The sequence below is a fragment of the Vidua macroura genome, chromosome 4 (assembly GCF_024509145.1).
Source record: "Vidua macroura isolate BioBank_ID:100142 chromosome 4, ASM2450914v1, whole genome shotgun sequence".
NCBI classification, from domain to species: domain Eukaryota; kingdom Metazoa; phylum Chordata; class Aves; order Passeriformes; family Viduidae; genus Vidua; species Vidua macroura.
The window spans coordinates 27,536,689-27,557,297 of record NC_071574.1 but is presented as its reverse complement, the minus strand read 5'-3'; the positions used below and the strand labels follow the sequence as shown (position 1 = coordinate 27,557,297).

The following is a 20,609-nucleotide window of genomic DNA, read 5'->3' as shown; positions in this document are numbered from 1 at the left end:
CCCTCCATGTGCTAGATCACCAGGAAGCAATGTCAGGAAGCAGCACACTGAATAGGATAAAACCAGGTGATAGGTAATTACTCTTGATTAGCTTATGGACTCTTTGGAAATCAGAGTATGTGCAAGGATGTGTGGGTAGAGCTGGAAAATAATTTTTCATTCTCTGTAAGAAAACAGGTGATTTTCAGCAGTGTATGGGTACAAGAGTGTCCCTCTGGTGTTCCTCAGGCAGTGATTGAGTGCAGCTGCCCTTCAGCCTGATGACTGCTCCCTGCTTATCTCTACCAAAACCCAGCGGGCCTCGCGTAGCTGCCGAGTGCTCTGGGTAAGGCTCTCTGTGCAAGCATAATTCTTTTCACTTTTACCAGTTATCTTGCCCTCTGCTGCACAGACTACTGGTAGGGATCTAGACAGACCCAGCTTTTTTTTTTTTTTCTTTCTACTGTGCTATTTAAGCAGCTCAGGTTCTTCCACCAGCTCACAAAGCTTCACTTATTGATTTTTTTTTTCTGCTCTGTTCTCGCGATTGCCTGAATATAGCTATTCCCAATCATAAGGAAGGCAGATCTGGAGAATCAAGCTACATTTATTCAGGCTCCATGAGGAGAGACTGGAAGGCAGTACCTGTGGTGGATTGATTTTTATCCACACATAAAAATAAGCCTTACAAGTGGTAGTTGCAGCAATTGGCAGAATTGTTGAGTTTGCCACTTTAGTAAGGGAGAGTCAGATGGATTTTCCTCTGCTGTGGTGTTAATGTGATTAAAATCTCCAGATGACACTGTCCATTGATCGGGAACCCTGCAGAGATGTCACTGTTTGGGTATGCTTAATGAGGTCCCTGGGGAGGGAAAGAAATAAGTTAGGTCTGGCTTTCCTTCCAGTTTTGTCAATAAAAAGGACAAAGAAATGGTTTGGGGAGCCAGGTGAGTTGTGACTAAGAAATCTGCCGACAGAAGGGAAGTGCTGAAAGGAGTGGCCCCCACACTGAGGGATTTATTGCCCAGAAGAAAAAAAAAAAGGCTGATGCAAGATGCACAGTATCTGCCCTCACTTGGAAACCACAGGGCGAGCCATCACTTTAATAGACCTCATTACCTTCCCCAAAATTTATCACATGGGATCCCAACACCACCCAGGCATGTATGCATATGCTTATGGGTCTATAAAGCTGCACAAATGATATATTATTTCTTGAAGCCATGTAAAATATTTGCACAATTTCTAAATCAGTCTGAGCTGGCCTGACTTCAAGTTTTGGTCCCAACTGAAAACTCAAATTATTTGCATTGAAGGACTTTCTAGAAAGGCATTTGGATCAGTGCAGTAGACAGGTCTAAAAAGCAAGGCTTGTGTGCTTGGTTCAGTGGTAGGGGTCTTTTTTAGAAATGGAAGAAGAATTCTCTCAAATTTGCTTTGGGATTTTGATAGGACTGAGCCCAAACCTCAAAGTATGCATGATTTTATGCAACAAGAAGTTTTCTGCCAAAAAGACTAATGATAACAGCAAAGATCAGCACAAGTTGTGCTCACACACATGGTCCTGAGAGCCAGAGAACCTCATTATAAAATACTTCCAGTACTGCTGACCAGCAGGTTTTAGGATAAGCAAGCACCATATTGAAAAAAAAATGTTATTCCTCATCTTCCCCTATTCCTACCTTTTTTTTTTTTTTTTTTTTTTTTTTGACATTACTGTGGCTTGGACTTCACCCTGAATGAGTGTCCTTCACCTTCAAGTTCAGTAAAGGAGGACTGTGTGGGTGAACTGCAAGATTGATTTGTTCTCCTTTCCAGTTAGGAAATGGTTAGGGGGAGAGGCTGAGGAGCAGCTTGGCAGCAAAACATCAGAAGGAAGGGTTTCACTGTTGGGGCTTGTTAAATTCTTGGTGTTCTCATGCCTTTGCATTTGTGTATGTTTTGGAGGGACCCATTTCTGTTATTCAGAGCAGTGGATTATAGAGATAAGAGTTTGTTATAAACATAGTGGTACCTAATACAGCATTGGTACAGTTCGTGCTGCATTCTCAACTGTAGCCTGTGTATTTCTGAGCTTTTGAGTCACTCCTGGGATTTTCTGTCACCCTGTAAAGGAGCATATTTAAAACAAGATCCAGCAGAGATGCCAACCAGTGTCTTGAATTCCTTTTCAGTGGTTTCCTAGAGCAGAGAGCTGCTCAGAGCACGGCACTACGTTTTGAATTCTCTAGTGCCAAGGTTGGCTGGAAAGGCTCCTGCCTTTCCCAGTCTTTGTTTTCCCCACTATGAATGAAAGCAGTGAAATCATGTAATCAAGAAGTGGAGGAGAGACTATTTTAGCTGCATCATTCACCAGTCCAGGTAAATGGCATGGCCATGGAGCCAGCCAGAGCAGCACAGCGGGGTGGGCAGCAAGGCACTGGAGGCAGCACCTGCTTGCGGGATGGGTGGAGGGGTCGGAGAGCTCCAGCAGCAGAGGGCTGGAGCTCACTGTGGGGTGCGTGGATACAGGAGCTTAGAGCAGAGCCACAGAGAATGCCCATTGCTACTAGTCACATTCACCTCCCCAGAGAAAGCGAACATTTTCAAATAGTGCATTCCCTCTCCTCTCCCAGCTGGAGAGCTAAAATTGCAAGTGGGAACAAAGGCATTAGTCATTACAAGCTTTCAGAGAGTTTAGGAAGTTAAAGACATTTTCTAGTCAGAAACATTTGTGAAAATAGTGCTCTTTACAGTGGCATAGTAATTTTATAGATACCTTGTAGCCTTTGAGACACATGGAATGAAAAGGATGAGTACTGTCTTCTTTTTAAAGAATGAGATTAACATAAGTGCTCTTAAATGACTGTTATGTTAATTTTTGAAAAAGTGCTTTTAAAGGTGTTCAGTTACCATAAGAAAAAAGTGTCTCATGGAACCAAGGTGCTTATTCCATTATTTTTTCTTTTTCCTGCCTGTTGTAAGAGAATAAATAATGGTCCCAGATTATTTTGTATATAGGCTAGGCCTTGGAGGACACAGGCATGAGGGAATTGTTCCTGTGCTTTCAATTATCAGCTGCAACTGAATTGTAGTAACTGAGCACATGGTTGTCTAAACACAGTTACTAAGGTGTTGTCTAAACACAGTTAACAAGGGGTAAAATATGGTGACAAAAACTTCCTTCTTTGTTTTTACAGTTTTACACTAAAACTGCTAGATATAGAATGAGCATGTTACCATAGTTCATCAGCACCAGAGAAAACCTGGTAACATTTTTTCACATCTGTGCCCAAAATTACTTTTCTTAAAGGAAAACGTGAGAAAATTATAGCCAGTGTGACTTTTTTTCCCCCCAGTGAAATGCAAACAATGTAGAGCAGAAGGGAGTTCAGCTTAGGTGCTCGGTAATGTTATGATAGTCCTAAATCCCAAACATACAAAAAGAAACCTTGCAGTCCTCCTAAGGATTGACTTTGAAATAATCAGATTTTTTCATTTTACTAGTGAAAGGGTTTTGTTTAGGGTTTTGTTTTTGTCCATAGTTGACTCACTGCTTGTGTCTTCAGGCTTTTACTTCATAGACTTGGCTGGATGGAAACCTTATAAAAATAGATTTCTCACATACTCCATTGCTGCTGAATGGGATTAAAACTCCATTTTGTAGTTTTATCAATTGAAGGCATAAGTAAAGGAGAACAGGAGTTTTTAAGAATATTGGCATTGAATTTTCCACCTCACTTTTGTATCTGCTCGTGTCACAAGCAGTTAAGCACCCCATCATGGATTGCTTACCTTAAAATCGGGATCCATACCTGATTTTATTCTGGAGCCAACTAGTGCAAAACAACGACAGTAGTTAAAACAACTGCAAAACTTCCATGAGGGAGAAAATCCAAGTATTTTCTGCTACAGTTCAGGCCAGTTGCTGCAGTCTGGTCCTGTGCAAACTCAGGAGGTGTGACAGTGGGGAGGAGGTAGAAGCATGGATGCTCTTGAAACTCACTTTGTAGGTTCCATACTCTGTCACTTCTGTCCACCTGTGTCAGGCCAAATCTACCCTGGTGTTTGGGTAATGTATTTTCCTAAGGGAAAACAGGGAAGGCAAGGGTCTGACTGCGTCTGTGGAAGGCACATCTGGTGTTCAGGCTAGGTCAGAATGTTTTCAGCTGTTGGTGTTTCTAGGACAGCACAGCTTTGTAAATTTGCACTGTATGTCTCTTTACATCATTCTGTATTTTTAGATCTCGAAAGTGTGCTGCCAAAATATCAAATGTACAAGCAATTAAGTGTTGTTAAGAGGTGTGCCAATAGCTTTTATGTCTATAAACTATTTATCTTGAAAGGTATAGGTGTACCTTGGATAATTAAGATGAAGGACTTTGGACTTGAAGGTTTAGAGAGCAACTTCAAAAAGTGAAAAGAAAATCTGCAGTAGGTCAAAGGACTCTGAAGAAAACTCCTCCTACTGGAACGTGTTTACTGTTATTTCAACTATACTGTTTTCAGTGATACAGAGTGAGGTCAGACCTCCTTCTGCTTACATGAAACAGACCTCATGAGTAGGCACTGAACCACACTCACAGCTTCACAGAATAACCTGCGTTGGGAGGGACCGACAAGGACCATCAAGTCTAACTCTTAAGTAAATGGCCCATATGGGGATTGAACCCACAACCTTGGACTCATGAAATTGCACATCATTTCTTATCCCAACTCAGATACAGATTTTTGACAGGACAATTCAATTTCAGTTTGCCTTACCTCTCTTTGAAATGGTTTTATGCTTAACCACCTTACAAGGCGATAGCCTTTACATTAAGTAAAGGACATAAAGTTCTGTGAGGAATTCCTGCATAGAATGTTAAGGGCCTTGAAGATGCCAACACAGACAGAAGTCTGCAGGAAGTTACCTGAATAGACCCCAGCTCATGAACAGCTTTGTTCCTAGCAGCTCTTCACACAGGAACGTCTGACCTAAAACAGCTGCTGGCCTGAATATTATTTAGGTTGGTAACTCTGGGACAGCCCAGGCTGGAGGTGGTAGGTCTTAGCTGTTGGAAAGAAGACCAAGATTTTGGCAGAGAAAGGTCTGCTCTGTGGACAGAATGGAGATGTTCTTTTCATCTGAAGTGGATTCAGTAAGGAGGCAGAGCCTTCTGGGGAGGTACCTGGATCAGATCTAGGTGGTAAAACAGAGAAATTTACAAATGTCTTAAAACAACAGTCTTTTTGCAGGAACAGGTCTCCCTCTTCATCACTAACCTTGGCATTGCTTGAAAGCACTTTGAAAATGTTGAAAGACAATGAAACAGTAGCCTACTTACATTAATTTTCTTTGCCATTTCTTACAAAATAACAGTTGGGCTGAGTTCATTAGCTGTGATTTGAACAAGTGTGTCTCTAGGATTTCAGTGTAACTCACTGTTAAGTCTTGTCTTTTAAAAGCTTATAAAACACCTCAAAAATATTCAGAGTTAAGAGTGACCAAATCCATACTCAGTACCATTCTTTTTCAAACTTTTTTGTGAATACCATATCACTGTGTACCTTCACGGATCAAGAGACTGATTAATTTAATTTGGGAAGTTAAACACTTTCCCACAAACCTAGCAAAATATATTTAATAACTAGGCACAGACTTACAAAGCTGGTTCTTCTAGTCAGTTATTAATACAAATGACTATTACATATAGGCTGCCCTTGTGTCACATTGACCATTTAGGGTATTGGGTGTCAGATCCTTTTCCAGGCTGCTTTTTGGGAGTTTTGAGGACTCATTATTTTGCAGTGACTTAACAACAGATCTCATGAACTCTATGAAATCAAAATAAGAGCCATTAGTGCCATGTAGGTCATTACATAGAACAACAGTCAAATGATAGCTTTCAGTCATTGGTCACATTTAATTTGTGCTTAATGATCAGCTTTTCACCGTACAGTACAAATATCACAATTTTGCAATCAAAGGTAAGTCTAAAGAAACCATATAGTTTCTACACCAGTTTAAATACAGGAAGATCCGGGACTTACGGTAATTCATGGGATTTATATAACCTAAATTTTAGTGAATACTGTCAAGACAAACTAAGACAGGAGTCACATCTGAGATAACATTTAGGTGGTCTGACAGCCTTTTTGTGACACTATATATTAAGATTTTTGTAATTTAATCATATTTCAATAATTGAATCATTCTCTCTTTTAGAAGATTTGTTTCATCTGGAAAATCCAATTTTTTTTTTTTTTTTTTTTTTTTTTTTTAGTACTGCACCATCACATATTGTACATTGTCCAATGCAATTGGTGCTGCTCCTCCCTTCCCCCTGCAGAGCTGGTCGGAAGTGGACAAATATGTCCATCAGTGGAAAAAAGTCACATGGAGATGTAAGAGGTGATTAATTAAAAAAAAAAAAAGAAGTGGAGGAACAGCTACAATGAAATCTAACCAATACACAAACACCCAAGAGCACCTTGGATATCAAAAATCGAAACAATTACAAATTCTGGTGGGTTGTGTTGCCCCTTTGCCATGTTCCTGCACATGTCAACCCCCTAGAAAGTGGGGTGCACAGGACCCACATTCTCTCTCAGTGATACCCTGTAAACAAAAGTTTAAGGGAACTTTATTAGGCAGGAAACTTATTTTTCACTTGTCGTTTGCTTCAGTACACTGGAAGGTTGGTGTGTGACCAGGATTTTCACCATCCCTTATCAATGGATCAAGGAATGCTGTCTCTGTCGGACAGACTCTTAAGGAAGCTACTCTTGTGGTCTTAATTCATTTCCCAGCCCTGAAACAGTCTGGCACATCTGCCCACAAAAGTTTTTGGAACAGTAGTCTTTGAATAAGCACCCAGGCAGCAGTAAAAGTCAGTAAGCTGTTGGTCCATAATTCTGATCAGCACAAACCAGACCGTAGTGTATCCTTTTCTCATTTGTCATTACCCAGATAAATGCTTTACCCTAGGCATTCCCTTTTGGTATTGCTCAGCTTTAAAAAGAAACTACCCTCTCTACCCTCTCTATAGCCACATCATGGGAGAATTGAAAAAAATGCAGTTCCCTTTTTTTTTTTTTTTTTTTTTTTAACAGATGATGAGGGCAGAGTCCCATAAGCATTCTGATTTAACTGCTAAAATTTTGACTGCCTTCTCTTTTTGCCATTAAGGTTAGCAGTTTCGCAGAGTACTCTGCTCCTAGGGGACCTGTCCACAAGATATAAAGACAGATTTTAAATTAGGAGCAGACCAGTGGTTCATTAAATCTTCCATCTTTCCCACTGGGCTGATAGTATAATCACCACAGCAATAGCAATACAGCAAGCACACTGTGATCTGACTACCTCACCTGTCTACACAGGTAATAGTTTAGGTTTATCTTTCTGCAATACAGCTGTAAATATATATTTTGTATGTGGTCGCCATACAAATGCATATTCCCAGAACTCCTGCCCTGTTTGCTAGGTAGAACCTGTCATCATCTCCTTCCTCCCTGGAATAGGCCATTTTCCAACACTAGTCTGCCAGCTTTATCTGTAGTCACCTAGGAAAAAGTAATACAAACTTTTCTTCTGCTGGTTGGCAAGTGCTCCCTTCAATGCCAGCATCCTCTGGAGGTGCCCCAGTGTCTATTGCGTCAGCCAAAACTACTGTTTTTTCTCGTGTGGCTACAGCAGGGTCTATGGGAGACCAATAGAAATCTCCTACAAACACCTTAATTTCCAGCAACAAAATCTGTCAGTTTCTTAAGAAATCTGTCATCTAGCCCTGTCTCTGCTGTGTTATCTTTGTGGTGCACATCTTTGATGGGCTGGTACTCTGGGACTGCAGAAGAAGAGAGTGATTGGAAAGAAGCTCGCCCTCACCAGGTGGAGAAGAAAAGCTATAAACACTTCCAGAGAACTGCAAAACAAACCTACCACTCATGTTGAAAAATTGCTTTGTTACAAACTTATTTTTAGGAATGAGTTAAAAAGCACGGAAAGGGAATGACTGAATGATGTGAAATGTTCTTTGACATGGAGGTGCACCCACCTTGGTACATGGTGCTTGGTAATACCAGGAGTTCCTGGGTTTCTTTACTCTTTTGACTACTGGTCTGTTGGGGAGTTCAGCAGTGTTTGATGAAGCTGCATTTCTTTTCAAGAAAATTAGTTCTGAGTTGTTTCTGATACATGCTTCCTCCCTGCATTTTCCCAGTATCAGTTCATAATTTGTGTGTGTTCTGTTGCTTGGCTAAGCACAGAAGTGCTCTGCTGCCCCTTTTTACAGATACTGCTTTCTCTAGGTGTGCTCTCAGGACTGTCCTGCTGCTTGGAACTGACAGACTGAGGGGTCGCTGTACTTCCCACGCTCCTGTGCTGAAGCAGTGCAACTCCTTCCTCTTTCCTGAGGACTGTGGGATTTAAATCAGAAGGGCACAGAAAGGCCATTTTGTTATGTTATGAGATAACTCTTCAGCAGCAGAAGGGAAGCTTGGAATGACCACCAAAGTACTGCTGCTGACCAGAACAGGAAGGTGAACGTGGTTTGATTTGTCATGAAGGAAGGTGTAGGAAGCCCCACATTCTTCACCTGCTGTCCTTTAGACATTTCAGAGTGCTCGCTCTGTAAATATTTCACATGCTAAAATAAAAATAAAAAAAAATTTAAAAAAAAAAAAAAAAAAAAAACAAAAAAAAAAACCCAACGAGAGTCAACACAATCAACTAAAGGACCTGATTCCCACTTTTCTTGCTGTTATGGTACAAACAGACTGCAGTCAGTGTGGTCATCTCAGCTGCTTTCCTCGGACCACTGTCTGCTCAATGTGGCTTTCACAAAGGAGGACGTTGTGCATTTTGCCTTAGCCTTGTGCTTCCAGGGCACAGATTTACCTACCAGAACTCCTGTGAGTCACCTTGTAAGCAGGTCAGGGCAGAATTAATATCTTTTCTCTTTTCCAGCTGGTCCTCAGGCTGGGAACTGGAGCTGGACCTGTGGGAGCTCAATCTGGGTGGCCGGATGGACTAGCCCAGCACACACACAGCACACTGTAGTCCAACAGCTCAGAGACTGGTTGAACCAGCTGGGCACTGCATATACAGATTGCATGGTTTGTTTGGTTAAGTTTTTTTAAAACCAGAGCAGAGACTTTCCACTCTGTGATTATCCTTTAGGATATGTTGCTATATTCCGTGCTGCACTTCTAAATTTGTTCTTGTTTGGAAGTCACGTTCCCTGCTCAGTTCTGCAGGGTTGGTGCTGGACTGGTAGCCAAGTGTGGGATGGGTCTCCATAGAAAGCAGCCCTAGCAAAAATGTGCAGTGACCTCCACTGTGAGGAGGAGTTGAGCCTGCTGCAATGCCAGCTGAGGTTGGACTGAAGGCTTGAAGTACCTGCTACTCACGTGGGCTTTTGACAAACATATACTTCACTCCCTACTGGCAGGTAGGATGGAGACAGCAGAAAGTAGCAATAGCCTTCAGACAATAACACCTGCGTTGTCTTCCCATCAGCCAGCTCTCCAGCCCTTCTTAATTCCGCACCTAACTCATGCATGAGATGTGTTTTGAGGCCCTCTAAGGACTGGATTTCTGTGGCCAGGTTTTGGTCAGGAGGACCATTCCTCATCCCCCTCCTCACCTCACCACTGGGGAAGAGGAGGTAGAGAATTCAGGAGTAAAGCTAAACCCGGGAAGAAGAGAAGATGGGGGGTGTTTTTAAGACCCTTTTTTAACAAAAGCTAAAAGTTTAGCTTTTATTTCTCATTATGCTACCCTAATTTGATTGGTGATAAACTCATTTCCCCAAGTTGACTCTGTTTTGCCCTTGATGGTAACTGGTAAATGATCTCTCTGTGTCTTTATCCCAGCCCAGGAGCCTTTTGATATATTTTCTCTCCCCTGTCCAGTTGTGGAGGGGACTGACAGAGCAGCTTTAGTGGGCACCTGGCATGGAGCCAGGGTCAACCCACCAACCCCTGTTTGAGAACGAGTTTGAGAGGGAAAAATACTCATTTGTATCTTACACATGGATATATTTTGATAACACTATGGACAGTAAAATATCAATTGGGCATTTTTTAGCTTACCAGAGAAGTCACTGCCTGAAGGGTAGTGTAGAATGTAGGACATTTTGAGCCTGAATAGATAAGAAAGCTGCATTAGATGATGCAGTTTCTGATCAGTCTCTCTAGTTGTAAAAGACTGTAATTGTACAGTAATTCACCTCTACCTTATTTTGAAAATCCCTGCAGATGATTCCCACCAGACAGACTGCTTTGGTAAGCAGTTCATTTCAATACCTCACAAAAGCTACAGCAGAGAGCAGGGCGAGGACAGAATGAAGCAGAAGTGATTTACTGAGTAAGCAGTGTCATCACTCTGCTGCACATCATGTCTTTGCAAGATAGAAATTTGTTGGTTGATTTTTCCTTACAGAACAAACAAGATTAAGTGGCAGAGGCACAGAAAGCAGTCTTAGTCCTCTGGCTCCAAGACAGATTTACAGGCATGCATTAGATCTTTTTCAGTCTCAGGTGGCGCATACTTGTTGGCAAGGCAGTGCTTTAGCATGCAACACTTCTCATAAGCTTCTACCTGCTCATGGTGTCTATTTAGGTAATTGAATCAGTTACTTGGAGTTTGCTATCCTTCTTTTGCATAAAGCTTTCCTTGGTGAATTATGTGAAAATGTAACTTGGTTTCTATTGAGGAAAAAAATACAGATTAGTCTGACTCACACCGTGTAGAGCTGTAATTGGGGTCACTTCTAGAGTCATAGAACTAGAGGAAGCCACCATCCTGTGGAATTGTTGAAAAGTGTGTGAGTGTTCCAAGGAGAGCTCTGCAGTAGCTGCTAAATGGAAAGACAGGCAGAATTACATCAATATCATCTCAAAGACAGCAAAGGGACACTGTAATCCCCCCCAGGCACAGACTCTGTGGCTCTGTTATCAGTCTAGGTTAGATCTCTGGGTGTCCATACCCCATCACAGTTGGATCATTGTTTGCCTGTTGCTCGAACAAGTGCTCTTCTCATTTGCAGTTGTCTTCATGGCACAGAATTCTCTTTGGTTTTAAAACTTCAGTAGCAAACAATTTTTTAGTTGTTTCTCTGTAAAGAAGCTGTATTGCTTAATATGAAGACATATTGCTTGCAGCTATTTGATTTCATTATTTAAAATTTCCTTTTCTCTCCCCATTTTAATGTCAGCTGAGATACTTGCTAATGGGAGAAACTAGTGTATCATTAGGTATTCTGCCTGATCTTCCTCCACCCAGTTTTGCAACCACCCAAAACATAGGAGCAGGCAGCAGCATGCCCTGGCTAGCCTGAGGAGTTCACTGCCTCAGGAAGTGATCAGATCACATCTCTGTCAGGATCTCCTGTCTTCTTGGGAATGAGAAATGAAGCTCCTGAGAAAAAAAAAAAAAAAAAAAAGGGGGGGGGGGCATGTTTTAAACACCAAAGAGAAGACACAGAATGAGTTGCACCTCATTTCAAAACTCCTCCTGCAGGTTTTGGCACTCTGCTGAGTTGAAATGACCAATGCCTGAAAGATGTGAGAAAAGTGTGCTAAGAGAGCATTTCTGGGAGGAAACAACCCTACGTGGAGAGGATGCACTCTGAGCTGTGTAGATGCTGAAGCACTGCACTGTCTCCTTTGCATGCAGGGGTGGGTGAATGTGAGAGACTGCAGTGGCTCTCTTGCCTAAGCCTGGGAATATGTGCGTTGCTTTGGGCATTGCTAATGGCAAACACAGACTCAGCTGAACTTTTTCAGCACACCTGAAAACCACAGCAGGGTGGTTTTTTACTTGCACATAGCACAAGAGGACTCCTCTGCCAGTGGAGCCAATGAGCAAATACCACTGTGCAAATGGCAGATAATAATAGTAGCTTTGTAAGTGCTCACAGTAGTCTGAATTTCCTGATGGCGCGGTGAAACCTCAGGCTTCAGAAGGTAATGGTGCAGGAGCCAGGATGCAGCACTCCTCCATGGGTATGACCTGGCTGTAGAGCCCCATCTGTGATGCCACTGACAGCCCAAAGAGCAGCAGGTACTGTGGCACTCCACTGGGCTGCAGATTCCATGCAATGGGCAGGGGAGAGCAAGCTGCATTGTTCCTTAGCAGCAGGCAGATTTGACTGGGATCTGCAATGCTGCAGATTTGGAAATCTGAATACTCTGCATATTATGTATGTTAGGTAAGTAGTTTTGATGTGCAGTGGGTTTACTAGAAGCATCTAGTCTGACCAAGAACCAAAAAAACTGCCATCAAGCTCAGCTTTTGAGGCTGCCTTGATGATTGTAAAACATGTTTTTTACACAATACTGACTTCACAAGACAAGGGCAAGTAACAGAGAATCTACAGCTTCAGAGGAACTGTTCCTTCTTTAACACACTTTGCATAAATGGTAGCTTGCATTGCACACGTGTTTATACACCAGTTTTAGGTGGCTTGTTTTGCCTCTGCCATGTAATAGTCACGAAACACAGTGAGGTGGAGTTAGGTCTTGGTCACAAAGAAGTTAGAGGGGAGGTAAGATGGAGCTGGGTAGAGGGATGAGGACATACGATGTAGGCATAAAGTAAGATATACTCAACCTCAAAATAGATTGTGTCTGTCTTTGCTCTATTTGTTTTTGAAAGCTACTTCCTTCACCTAGTATTCATCACAACACCAAGCTACAGTAGTAGACAATGGGCAGGCATGTTCTTGCCATAAAACAATGAGACAAAACTCCTGCAGAGCTCCTTGCTGGTGAGACAGAAGCCTTTGTTCTTGATATGAGCTGGATGTCAACCTATCCCCTCTGTAATTGCAGTAATTAATACTGTTACAAATCTGTTGAAGTTTCTCATTTACAGAACACTGTTACCTTGCATCTCACTTTGATGAGGTGAAGGTGAATCTACTGTTTACAGCTTGATTTAACTAGCTGTTTCCTCTGTGATCAGTGACCTGTTAAGGGATGAAGTCAAGCATGTGCACCAAAACACTGTCTCTGACTGAGATTCCTCATCAAAATCTATATGCCCTACCTGGGTATGGCTGTGCTCAGAGCTCCTGTGGATGTAACAAGTACAGGGAGAGATGAGAGAAAACTCTGAGGAAACCAGAAGAGTGAATTGGTCCCGATTATATTGCTAATACAGCATTTTATCAACTAATTTCTTGTTTCCCAGCCATCAGCATCAAAACACTGCATGTTGTTTTGAGCTGAAATAGAATGTTTCCCTGCTCCTGAAAACTGAAGGATCATTCCTGTGGTAATGAAATAAAAAACACTGATGTTACCATTCCAGACTTTCACCAGGGGATGTAGCTGCAGTCCAGTTTACAGGTCTGAGTTCAGAGTAACTTCCTAGAAGCCAGCAGAGTTTCTTCAACTTTCAGGCTGTCTCAAACTTACTATTTCAGCACAATTATGGCCTTTTCCTCATAATGATTTGAAGTGATGGCATGTAGATTTCAAGTGTCCACTGACCTTTCCTAATTTTCTCTTTTTGTTTTGAAGTATATTCGGTGCTGTTCGAACTGGTGCTTATATGCTGTACATTTTGATGACCAAAGGCCTGAAACAGTCAGTGTGTGACCAGAGTTTTTATATTGGACCTGTCAGCAAATTCTGGGCATATGCATTTGTGCTAAGCAAAGCACCCGAACTAGGTGAGTACCCTCTCTCTCTTTCTCTCATATGCATTTGTGTATTTTTAGAGAAGAAATGTCCATGCAGGAAGTACAGGAAGGGTCTCATCACTGTCAAAATCCCATTTAAGTCTCAGAAAAACTGAGGAAGCATAACCAACCCCAAACTATATGTTTTAGCCCAGGAATAAACTGCAGTGATTTTACACAGCAGGGAAGTCAAGAAGTAAAAGCAATCAGGTCCATAGCTTTTCCTGAACTACTTGCAGGCAAATAGGAGTAGCATAATCGGCAGTCACACAGCCCGTGGCTACAGAAGTGGAGGGTGGGCTATAGCAGCTGTATCAGCAAGAAGCTTTGAGTCAGCCTCTGCCTCCATTCTGCAGCTTTTGTTCTTTAATACACATGTAAGTGTACAATTATGAGCAGTAAGGTGCTTCCTCCCTAGACTATGAAAGCTGTGGCTACCTGCTTCCTCCAAGTAGAAACCAATTTCCCATAATATCCCTAGCTTCTCCAGTCTTGATTTTCGTAAACTTATCTCTCCAGCAGTTTCTTGATAAGGATACTTACGATATCCATGTGAAAGCCAAGTGGAAAAGTCAGGATTCATGTGTTCTCATCCATGGCTGATTAGTGTAAGAATGGGTTGCTTTAATAGAAAGGAGCAGCCCTCCAGCTTTCATTTCAGAGGATGCCCTTATTAAACCCCAAAGGACTGCAACTCTTACTGTGTTCAGGTGTACAGCAAAAATGAGACTTTACTTTTCAGCAGGTAATTTAATTCAGTAAATTAGAGGACAGCAATTCATCAGCATTAAAACTAGAATGAGACAGACACCAGTTGCCTTGCTGTGTCAGAATCCCTGGGTTTGCTGCTGTTCAAATTGCTACAAACCCACAGAAATTTAGTTGTTGAAAATGAGGAACATCAGCTAGAACTGCACAGCAACTATACATTGAACATATGATTACTTACTAAAATAAGAGTCAACATCTTGCAGTTAATGAAGTGAACAGCAGTGTTACGGTTTATTATTGACCCTGTGAAGACAGTGCAGTTTTGCTTCCATCCATGACTAATATTCAGGACTTAGATTTCCTGGGATACTTACACATCAAACTAAGTCCCCAGGGTCAAATCTCAGGATCCTTTTGGAAACACTGTGTGTATATGGAAAACAAGTAGCATACATATATACCATATATCTAATTGAGATGCTCATTGCAATCATGAGAAGCAGACAGAAAAAAAAAAGCAAGAAAGAGGAATAATACTTAACTTTTCTACAATAGTAAGATTGATTTGCAGAAAAGGGATGTGTGTTTCAACATAACCCAAATTTCTTTCTGGAAGCATCTCTTTTAGTACGGTAGGTTTCATATGCAAGAGCTTTTTTGTGTATTACCTCCAAAGGCTTTACAAATTTTAACTCTGTTCAGTTTGCACGTAGACATTTGAATCAGAGGACACTGTCCTGCTTCCTCTAGGTTTTCTGCTTTCTGTCAAGCTGCATTTCTCTTCCAGTCACAGTATAGAATAATATAATGGGCAGTCTCACAGTAAGAGACAACACACATACAGCCACCTACCTCACCCCAGACTTTTGTGGATGTTTACAGCAAAGGGCTACCAAATAAACCTATGGAGTTTTCAGATGGGGTTATCCATACAGGAAAATGTAGATGCATTGGTTTGCTAAAGATTGCATAGAGATGAAGGGCCAAACTGGCTCTCAGACAGGCTCTCAGATCTGGAGCTGAGGTGGATTTCATGCTCTAAAGTAGTGTATACTCCAGCAACAGCAAAGGGAAGAGAGCACTGCATTAATTATGGAATTGTTTGATATGTTTCTCATTTCCTCCCCCCCTTTTTTTTTTTTTTTTTTTTGTGTCTTTTGTTCTCATTACAGGTGATACAATATTCATTATTCTTAGGAAACAGAAGCTCATCTTCTTACACTGGTACCATCACATTACTGTGTTACTTTACTCTTGGTACTCCTACAAGGACATGGTGGCTGGCGGTGGCTGGTTCATGACCATGAACTACGGAGTACACGCCGTCATGTACTCGTACTATGCCTTGCGGGCTGCTGGCTTCAGGGTCTCGCGCAAGTTTGCCATGTTCATCACCCTGTCGCAGATCACTCAGATGTTGATCGGCTGCGTGATCAATTACCTGGTCTTCTCCTGGATGCAGCAGGGCCAGTGCCATTCCCACGTGCAGAACATCATCTGGTCCTCTCTCATGTACCTCAGCTACTTTGTGCTCTTCTGCCATTTTTTCTTTGAGGCCTATATCGGCAAAACCAGAAAAGAAAGGAAGGTTGACTAGTGGTAGAAGCGAGAAGCCATAGCTCAGGGTCATCAAGAAAAACAAAATTATAAGACAAAAAAGGCACAAGGAAACACATATATGTATGGTGCAGCTAAAACTTGGCAGCTTAGGGAAAGTTAGCATGGTTTAACCCAGTAAGTTTATGATCCTATCATGGTGAGGACTCACTGAATTCTACTCTATCTCAAAGGACTGCTGATGAAAGACAACTTCCTTCTTGTACCTCTCTGCTCTAGAAAAGAAGGAGAAAAGAAGAGAAAAATCAAGGAAAAGAAAGAAAAAAAGAGAGAAGAAAAGAGAAATGGAATAATGATAAGGGGGGAGAAAAAAGTACATTAAATAAGCAGTGTGTTTCCCCAAGGTGAAGGAGAGACTTTTATTCAAAAAAAAGAAAAAAGGTTCCTAAATAGTTTCTAATAATTTCTCTGCATTAAACAAATAAAAAGGCAGAGGTGAAAAAAAACCAATCTGTCTATAATAACAACAAGATTGCAGAATTAAAATCTTTTCCATAGAAGGTTAATACCTTTAGCCAAAATGAAGCCCAAAAAGATGTTTCCTGCATGGAAACTGGCTGAACTCCATACTGTGGTTATGTATGGAAAAAAGAAGAGATTGATTTCTCTGCTTATGTACTCTGCCAGGAGAGCAGATCTGGGACACAGAGTGACCTCCCTCAGAAGGCGGAAAGGAGCAGTATTTTTACAAGAGTTTAATGTGAAAAGATGCACTGTTGCAATACATATCTCAGAGAGTGCATTTTCCAAGTGCATTTTTCAGTTAAAGGCAAGGAATTTCTGCAGCAGGATAAGTCATAGAGGGTTAAATCAATCAATATTTGCTAAATTACCAGGGGCTAATAGTGGAGGGATGTTCAGGAAGGAGAGGGAGACAGCTCCCCTCACAAGATTTTTAGGAATTATCCATTACTCTTAATTTAGCCCGCAGCAACACCGAATTAAATGGGGAAAATCGGGAGAAACCGCAGTTAGCGAGAAGAGAGTGATTTATCTGCCCACTGTTTTCAGAACAGAGCCCTGTGGTACAATCTGGATTCTGTGTTCTTGCAGACACAAGGATGCCTGCCTGAGTTGGGAGAGGCGGCAGGACTATGCGACATTGGGTATCACTGTGCTTCTGCATCTGCCTCCTGGGCAGTGCAAAGATGTTCAAAGTGCCCTCCTCTGGTCATGTGGAGATACTACTACAAAACATAACTGGAATAGGTTTTTCTTGAGATTTATGTAGAAAAAATTAGTCTAAATGAAGTAATTTTGCTGCAACAGCTTGACTTTAAAGTCCAGAGAAAGTTATCTTTCACTAAATAAAAATATCTCTGCAGAATCTGTACTGTAACATCAGACTGACCGCTTAAGAAGACACTCTTTCTTCTCTGAAGTCAGCTACAGATATAAGGAGAAATGTATTTCACTCTGAACTTTAGAGAGTTAGTTGAGAACAGCCATATTCTTTCAAAGACAAGTAGATTGCATTATCTGTGATATTCCAGTCCTTACAAAGCCAAATAAAATGTGTAAAAGTTCCTAGTATTTCAAAGACGCAAGTATGTAAACTTGATGTTAAATGTGTTAATGTAGTATTCTAAATTGTAACAGCTAGGTAGTTTAACTAAACAATTAGAAGAACTAGATCAACAAAATAGGGACTGCTGTTCTGCATAGAATATACACACACCTATAACTACACCCATATACACATTCTGTGAATTGTCAACAAGAAAAAACAGCCCAGTGGCAGAGAATCACATTTCCTGGCTAATGCAAAAGATTGTCATTATCTTTCTTGCTTTAATTTGAGATTGTACAGTACAAAGGGGTTTTTTCAATTATGATTTTTGGCTTTAATTGTGCTGTCATTCATGAAACAGAGCTGCTTTAGTATCCTGTTAAGAGATGACAAGGGCTTTCGGTGTCTCATTATATACAAAAGAAAAACAAATAAAGTTACATTCCATATTATGTGAATGGTCTTACAAATCAAAGGCCTTTTCAGGCTCAAATCGTAATTATAACAAGCAGAAATAAGTTTACATTTGTGTTATTTAAGTTATTGATGTGCTGACATTATTTTATGGTACAAAACATCGCAAAATGTGATACGCAGTAATGAAGCTATGATATTCATTAATAGGACTACTGTATACGTGGAAATATTAGACAAAAACAATTAAATGTGTAAACCATTTTGTTATACAGCTTGGGAGTAGATAATTATAATACTGAATAAGCCTTTTTCCTCATGTTTAATTTTGCCCTGGCTAAAAAGCAGGTTAAGAAGACCGGTAAAGAGTGGAAAAGGCAAAATTATAGTTAACTGCAATTAGCTGATAAAGCGTTAGTAGAAGCCCACCATTGTGCCATTTAGAGCCTCAGTCCCATGTGTCTTAAGTCTCTCAGACAGAGCAAGAGGGGCTGGAAGTGGTCCAGTGTCTGGAGCTGAAGCTGGAGCAGACCTCTTGGACTCTCTGAAGTCAGTGGAGGCTTAGCTATGCTTTGAACATAGCCAGTGTGCCTGACTGCCTTTATCTAAGCAGAGGGGAAGGAGCTCTGCATATCTCCTGCGAATTTGAGGCTTATGGCTCATGACTCAAAACCTTTTTTGATGGCAAGTGACATCACATCATGGCAAGGACTCGCAGCCCAACTTTAACACAGGGATGAAACAGGGTTGCAAACAACAATCTACCCTGTTTCATATGCTGTTTTCCTTAATTGCAGAGGATTAAACCCCCACATTTCTGGGTCCTGGATGGCAATGCTGGCAATGCCAACACTGATTTCAGCAGAGCAAGAAATTCACCTTCTCTTTCCCCATCTCCCAAAGCCCTCATGGGTACCTCTGCACGGTTACCAGCACCTGCTCCTCACCATGCCCACTGCCCTCCCAGACAAGGCTGGCTGTGGGAGAGGCAGCTTTCCTGCTGCCTGGGAAGCAGCTTCAGTGCAGTCACCAGCCCAAGTGACCTCCTCAGCAGGCAGTGCAAGAAGCACCCCTGGTGTGCAGGGGAAGCTGAGCACCAAATGCAGGAGGCATCCTGGCAGGTGACTGGGCTGCAGACAAGTGCGCTTGTAGGGATGTGGCAGCAAGATCAGACATGTAAGGTACAGCGACAAACTAGGGAACGTTTGTTGTCACACTGGGAACTGGCTGTGACACTGCCATTTGCTTCAGGGAATTATAACATCACACAAGCATTTACACAGGTCCTATGGCCCTACTGTACCGTTGGGCTTTTCCTGTGAGGTTTTCCACTGGAGCCAAATGGGCTTACTGGCATTAAAGAATTTGACAAAAAGACAAAAAACAGTTGACACTGTTTTTCTTACTTTTCTTCCCCTGAAACATACATGCATCATTTTTAGATATCATGTTTAATCCACTTGCATATACTTAAACACTGAGCTTGTCAACCCTAATGTAATGACACATCAACAGTACTCCTGCTGTTCCAACCTTTGAGCCAGAAGATACAAACAGAGCTAATTGGGTCCTACTTATTTATTACCTGGCTTGAGTCTTGGAGTCATATTTTCAGATTTTTCTGTCCAGTACCAGAACTCTTTTCCCTAGTTATTTTAAAGAAACCTGTAATTCTATTGCATTCACACATGCCACGGGGAACTCAAACTTTATATAAATTTACCAAGGATTATATGACCTGTGACAGCCATGAGAGATGCTAGAAATGCTGTTATGGGATCCACTGTTAAAAGTCAGGAAAGTTCCACTGGTGATGAGGCCACTCTCAAAGTCTGTGTTCTATGTTTTGATGCATTAATCCAATGTATTGAAATAAAACCAGAAAGGTCGATACGGGTTTATGCTTAGGCAGCTGCCAGCAGAATTTGGCTCTTCCTCAAAACTACTTCTGTGTAGTGAACACTTAAAGGAAAATATTTTAAACTAGTTAGTGAAAGAACAAAAGCTTGGGTAATTCTGCAGCCTCCTTAAATTGTGCCTGTGATGAGAAGGAAACCCCTCATTTTTACAGACCCTCTGTAACTCAGAGTCACAAATTACTTATGTCTGAGCTCGCCAATAACACCCAACTAGGAGCAGCAGGCTCCAAAAGAGACCTCTCACCTGCTTCTCACAGTAAAATGATACAAGCTGTACTTGCAAGATAAGGCCTGAAGTGTGCAAGAGGAATCGCTCAAAAGAGTCAGGCAAGGTAGCAAGAATAAAATATTGGGCACAAGTTGCAGGAGAGACACAGAGGGAGATCTATTCTATATCCCAGGACAAAATATTTCCGGGGTAAACACTCACTCCTTTCCAAGATAAGGAAAAGCACTGTGGAAGGAGGGGGCGCTGCACAGTGCCAGGTGCTCAGGATGGAGTGGCTGGTGGAATAAAGCTTCCATGTAGGGGTCCCTGCTGCAGAAGTGAATTTGGCAGTCACTCCCTGAGTGCAAGGGTGGGTCTGTGGATTTGTTTGGAGGAACATCAATGGTCTGGTAGCTTGTTCAAGTCCTGGGTGTACTTTATGTTTTTCTCCTGAAAGTAAAAACTTGGGATATTTTAGTTGAAAACAATGGTACCTCAGGGTTCAGGCAACATTCAGGTGGTTTCAGGCAACAAAGAGCATAAGAGACCAATTATTGTGACCATGAAACAGCAGCCTTTGTAAGCAGTGCCACGTATAAGGC

The 20,609-nt window shown here is 41.6% G+C and overlaps 1 protein-coding gene across 1 annotated transcript in view; it reads left to right on the top strand.

Annotated features, from left to right (window-relative positions):
• Positions 1-17,918, top strand: part of ELOVL6 (ELOVL fatty acid elongase 6) — a 74,633-nt gene extending 56,715 nt beyond the window's left edge. The window contains exons 3-4 of the mRNA XM_053976065.1: positions 13,468-13,619; positions 15,512-17,918. Coding sequence (XP_053832040.1) covers positions 13,468-13,619; positions 15,512-15,936 — 577 coding nt within the window. The 3' untranslated portion in view covers positions 15,937-17,918. The remainder of the gene's footprint in view (positions 1-13,467; positions 13,620-15,511) is intronic.
• Positions 17,919-20,609: the final 2,691 nt, after the last annotated feature.